Here is a 6,244-nt window from a genome sequence, read left to right as displayed (position 1 = left end):
AAAAAAAAAAAAAAAAAAAAAAAAAAAGAATACATTGATAACCACCTGCTAGGAAAATGTGGTACAGGTATAAGGCATGGCATCTAATGCAAAGTCAACATGCATTTTTTTCCCCCTTTAAAGAGCTGTAAAAATACATTAAATCATACCAAACTGGAAAAAGTGACAAAATGACCACAGAAATAGGGTCTGGGATCGAGAAGGAAATATGCTGGTAGATGTCTGAGAAAAGTTTAGAGAATTACAAAAGAAATTAATAAATGAATACCAATTTGATTAAAGTGTTCTATTCTTATACTTCTGGTAGAAAATAAGAGTGAATGAATTATTCTGGGTTTTTTTCTCCCAAAAGTCTGATGATCATAATCCCATGGAAACAGTACCTCTTTCCTTTATCTTCTGTAATTTTAAATTATAAAGCAGGAGTTAAGGTCATGAAGTAGTAGTTAAGGTCATGAAGTTAGTTAAGTAGTTAAGGTCATGAAGACTTTTTTTTTGCATTATGCGGGCCTCTCACTGTTGTGGCCTCTCCCATTGCGGAGCACAGGCTCCAGACGCGCAGGCTCAGCGGCCATGGCTCACTGGGCCTAGCCGCTGCGCGGCATGTGGGATCTTCCCGGACCGGGGCACGAACCCGTGTCCCCTGCATCGGCAGGTGGACTCTCAACCACTGCGCCACCAGGGAAGCCCCATGAAGACTTTTAAAAAGTCATCTTTAGGCTGGTGCTCAGGTATGTGATGGGCGATCTCAGATACCAGTGGTGCTGGGACATCCTATGAGATGACCCTCTGGAGCATAGTTTGGCATTCTGAATTTTGAGGATTAACAAAATTCACAACTTTTGATGCAATGGTTTTACTTGAGAGAATTTATCTTAATAAAATATAAGAAAATGCGTGTGTAGGGATGTTGACTACAGAATTTTGGTGGGGGGCAAAATTTGAAAATAACCAAAATGTTAGGGGATTGCTTGTGAATTATGGCACTTCCTTATAAGGATAAGAGTGAGGTCATTGAAATGATATTTGGAAGCGAATGACAGGGAAAATGCTCTCCATTTAATGTAAATGGAGAAAAGGATGAAAAGTTGTATCTATAGCATAATTCCTGATCTGGTAATACTGAAATGTGAATATCACTCACCTGTGAGTGATAGAACGTGTCTTTCTTTTCCTTTTATAAAAAATAAGTATTAATTCTGAATTAGGCTTTCAAAAGTAACCCAACAAAAAAGAAAGATGTTGGAGAAAGTTATTCAAATACTCTAATATTAAAAACCTTCTGTGTCTGTCTGAGGTCTTTAGTTGGGATAACTCTAAATGATTGGATGGGCCACTTAAAGGTATTTTTGTCTCGCGTTCTACTTTAAAATTAAAGGTCGCTTCTAGAGGGGAACAGCATCTTTACCCCTCCCCTGCTTGCTGGCTTCATAACCTAGTACCCAGGCTCTGGGTTGCTAACCTGCACGACTGTCACTCGGAGACACTCACCTGGCCTGTGCCTGGTTAGCCACGTCTCTTGGATTCACCTGGTCCAGCAGCCACTGCCTTCTCGCAGCTTCTTTCCTCCTACAGCGCCCTTGGAGCAGGTTGTTTCTGAGGGTCCTGAGGAGGAGTTTTGTATTGTCTTTTGCTGACATCTGCTGGAATGGCCAACAGAACAAGGGACATCAGATCAGTCTTAAAGTGGTCCTCTTTCCTTACTTGGGTGGATTGGCCGCCATGGAAGTTTCTGAAATTATTTCACTTATTGTGATGCCCACAGAAAAATCATCTTACTTCCTTACTTCTTCACATCCTCTCTCTATACACATACATATGGTATATGTTTGCAAATTAAATACCCCCCAACTTCTACAAAAACTCCTCTCCCTTAGAGCAACCCAGGAATGGGGAATGTTAAAGCTAGAAGAAGGTATGAAAGAGGACTAAGCCTGTGGTTACTAATTTGGAGGATTCCTCTGAGATTTTATTTCCAGAAAAATCCTCATACATTTAGTCTTGTATAAAATATCAGTGGATTCTCAGACCACCTGAAGTCCACCCCACATGTAAGGCAAAAGGAAACAAAGCAACGAGACCTTTAATTAAAAATATTCAACCCTTGAAATCTAAAGTGTAATAACAAAATGACCACATGGTGTCAGTCTAATATCGATAAGCCCTATTTCTCCCTAGACTTTTAGAAGCAAGAGGATCATAGGCCAATAATCTGAGGATCTGGGTTAAGAAAAATGTAGTAAAGCAATATCCATTGAAAATTATTTGGCAAGATTGAGGCACATGACTTTTGTGGACCATTCATGGTAAAGAGAGAATGAGGGGAGAACTGTCCTCAGTAAAGGTAATTAATCAATATTTTTCACTATTGTGAAATTTGGGGATGAGGCCATCTGTATGGAGAAACGGATTCATACTCAGTGATGAAAAGAGAGTGTTCTTTCTGGAAAAATTGAAATGCTCTCTGCTTTAAAATTATCCTATTTCTCTTTCTTCTCAGCAAGAGCTGAATTCTCTTGCTGAGTATTATTATTTTCTTTAAAAAATTTTGAAAGTCAGCTAAGAAGTCTTAGTTTTACACTTTTCCAGTCAAAACTGAGATAGAAATCTTTCTCTTTTGTTTTTCCTAAGGAAAAAATTACTTGAATTTTAGTGCTCAGGAAAAGATATGTTAAAAAAGAAAATTCCCAAAATGTACTAGCAACTAGAGGCCTTGATGCATCATTTTACCAAACCAGGGCTTTTTCTTTTTAATCTGTATCCATTTCCAATGCCTCTCCCCTCTTACCGCTCAGATATTTTCTAGTACACAGTAGGAGTCAATGGCTTCAGATTACACTCTGGCCTTTTCTTATCCCCAAGAGGTTTATTAAAATCCACAGTGTAAAGAAAGTATATGTATATTGAGAGATATTTAAGGTTGAGCTTGCCACTTCCTTAGTCTTAAATATTATATGTATGAAAGGAGCAGAACCTGTGGTTTTCCAGGAGGAAAAGATTTTTAATTGCTGTAGCTTTCACTGATAAGATTCATGAATAGTTTGGTACATGGCATTAGATGTTACCTGGATGCAGTTCTCAATCACAGGATGAGACTTCTGGTGGGACTTGCTCTGAAGACCAGATAAGAAACACACCTGACAGATGTCAAAGTTGAGACACTTCAGACAGCGGTATCTGCCAATTAAAATGGAAGTGTGACTTACATCACTACTAGTAGGTGAGCAAAGAAAGTATTATTCAGGTGGAGAATAAGAATCCTAAAATATACAGGAGGTGTCTGAGCTATCCAGTGAGTATAAAGTTGTCTTCTTTTGTTGGCATTTTAATAACATGACATTAAATTAATATAGTTTCGTCAACAAACTATCATATACAGGCCGGATTCATCCTCTCCATCCCGCCCCCCAAATACCAAGTGTCTTTAATAGGCAGGGTATTATGTGCTACAACCTTTAGGATAGACCCTTAAGTCTGCAGCCACATTTGTGTAGCTGCATAATTCATTCAGGTAATTTGAATTTAATTGCCAACTTAAAGGAAACTGGGAGATTTCCAAAAAGTTTGAATTCTAGCTTCTCTGGAAAATGTGTGAGATATGATGATATTGGACCTGCATTCTTATGTGGTGTTGGGGAAAATAAAACCATAGATAAAGAATCTAAAATAAATGTGTCATTTATGAGAAATCTGTATGTAGGAAAGAATAACGTGGAAGAGAGGGAGTTCCTCACCAGCCAAGACTGAGTGACCACCACACCCAAGTTTCTTAACATATCAGTGTTGCAGGCTTTCTGTTATGGACAGTTACAATCTTAAATCTCCTGTGATCAGAAAGACAGGCGGAAATCTTGAGACACTCTGGTAGGGAAGGCTGTCTCTGGGCCCTCAGTGAACATGTTGTGATATTGGGGAGGGCTGGTGAGACCTCATAGTCACGAATTAGTAACTTTTAAGGATGAGTGGGATCATATTGTCTGTCTGCAAAATATCAGGGATCTATACTTTTTTTCCTGCTATTTTAACTCCCTTCCTCAACTACAGCGGATGCGGCATAAAGTAGGGTCTTCCCCATCAACGGCAGCAATGGGCGAGGGCAAGGGGGCAGCTACACCTTTAAGACAGTCCCTCCCCAGACTACTGCCCTCATTTATACTCCTTGCCTTGCCCCCAGTAGCATTTGAGTTTTCAACCCCGGTCTTCAAAGTTATAAAAATTAAACTGTGACAAGATTCCTATGCTCTTCAAGTTTCATATCTGGCTGCAAAGACATGATATGGAAGCTTGAGGTACTAACTAGCAGAATTAGGTACTGTGTGATGAAGTGCCGAGTACGAGGCATGGAAAATGCATGATGCTGTAGGACAGATGGGGGAGATCCCTGGGATACAGTTTTCTGGAAGAGCTGAGACTCGTGCTAGGCATAGAATGCTGGGGGGGAGATGAAGGTAGAGGAAATCCCAGGTAGAAAGATGAGGAGTAAAAGGTAATGCAGACGGGGGTGAGGAAGAAATGTTAGCGCTCTTCAGACCTATCAGACCTACAGGGAACTGTGGAGAATGGAGGAATAAAAACTTGCAGTGGGGCTTCCCTGGTGGCGCAGCGGTTGAGAGTCCGCCTGCCGATGCAGGGGACACGGGTTCGTGCCCTGGTCCGGGAAGATCCCACATGCCGCGGAGCTGCTGGGCCCGTGAGCCATGGCCGCTGAGCCTGCACGTCTGGAGCCTGTGCTCCGCAACGGGAGAGGCCACAACAGTGAGAGGCCCGCGTACCGCCAAAAAAAAAACAAAAAAAACTTGCAATGTTCCTGAGGCCAGATGGCAGGAGGGCTTCTGACCAAAGTCATTGGAAGGCAGAGCAGGAGGGTGCAAATGCCACGAGACCAACTCTCACGGTCCTTGTTCACTGCCGTCCCCGACACCTAGTCCCAGGGTAGGATATTAATACAGAGTGTTGAAGGGCTATCACAGTAGCCCTTACTATGTAGCAGGCAGTGGACATGCATTGACATAGTTAATCCCCATGAAAGTTCTTTAAGGCAAGGCATTCTTATTATTATGCTCATTTGAAGAAACTGATTCAAAGAGAGTTTAAGCAATTGCACAAAGTTACGCAACTACGTAGTAAGTGGTAGCATTAGGTTCTGAGCCCAGGGATACCATCTAAATGGAGAGTCAGCTATTTTAACCCCTGTTAATAGACCACCAAGGCAGGAGACTTGAGTTTGAGTCACATGCCACTGTTACTAGGTGACCTTGAAATGGAAACTTAAGCTCATTGCTTTGAAGATACCTGGAACAACGCAGGTTTTCAAAGAACATTAGTTGAACGAAATTAAATGCATGACAGTTTCTTCAATGAAGAAAATGGGGCTAGTAAACCCTGCCCTCTCGGCCTTGCAAAGTTTTTACAAAGCTTTGAAAATTATTCAGCGTGCGTAACTGGGGAGACATGAAGTCTATAACATAAAGTATTTTTTATAAAGATGATTTGATGAGCCACCTGTCCTGGCTGCTTCATTTAGCATTACTGTATGGTTACAGTTGACTCGTTAGGACAATACACTGACCCTAATCTTGGATTATTTCCTCCATGCTCTGAAACTACCAGCAGGTGTGTGAGAAAAGGTGCAGTGTGGATAATGAGATTGGTCTGTTGTTGATGGCTTTACTCATAGAGAACCAACTTTTTCCCCCCAATTTCATTTCAAACTTACATGGCTATTACAGAGCATAAATGTGACACATTCTGCTAAAATTGAACACTTGGCTTAGGAACAAGCTCTGGTCTTTGTAGCTTCTCTTACTTTAGGAGGTCAAGTCTTTGCCCTCTTCCTGCTACCCCTCCAGATCTGCAAACATTTCTGCTCTAAAATGTCTTTATGGATCTCACTGAAACTAAAAGCCTTGAGGCTACTGCTGGAGTTTCTGAGAGCCAAAAACACAGGTTTAAGGTTAGAACTGTAATACATTCAAGCAATTTCTGATAGACTCAGAAGGTTACAGCCAAAAGAAGTCTAAGTCATCATTTGACCCAACTCTCCTCTTGCTTACAAAGAAACCAAGGTCTAGAAAGGTTAAAGGCCATGCCCGGATCACACAGCTGTCTGCATATATGAAAATTGCACATTGCCTCAGATTTCTAGGAGGGAGGATAGGATAGGTCACACAGCGGCATTTCTTTTTTTTTTTTTTGCGGTAAGCGGGCCTCTCACTGCCGCGGCCTCTCCCGCTGCGGCGCACAG

The 6,244-nt window shown here is 41.4% G+C and overlaps 1 protein-coding gene across 1 annotated transcript in view; it reads right to left on the bottom strand.

Annotated features, from left to right (window-relative positions):
* The window catches only part of DYTN (dystrotelin), a 50,914-nt gene that overhangs the window by 24,249 nt on the left and 20,421 nt on the right, over positions 1-6,244 (bottom strand). Inside the window, exons 8-9 of the mRNA XM_007469987.1 lie at positions 3,066-3,177; positions 1,492-1,640 (exon numbers count right to left, since the gene is read on the bottom strand). Of these exons, the coding sequence (XP_007470049.1) occupies positions 1,492-1,640; positions 3,066-3,177 (261 nt within the window). The remainder of the gene's footprint in view (positions 1-1,491; positions 1,641-3,065; positions 3,178-6,244) is intronic.

Source organism: Lipotes vexillifer, unplaced genomic scaffold (genome assembly GCF_000442215.2).
Source record: "Lipotes vexillifer unplaced genomic scaffold, Lipotes_vexillifer_v1.1 scaffold341, whole genome shotgun sequence".
Taxonomy (NCBI): Eukaryota; Metazoa; Chordata; class Mammalia; order Artiodactyla; family Lipotidae; genus Lipotes; species Lipotes vexillifer.
This window is presented reverse-complemented; position numbering and strand designations above follow the sequence as displayed.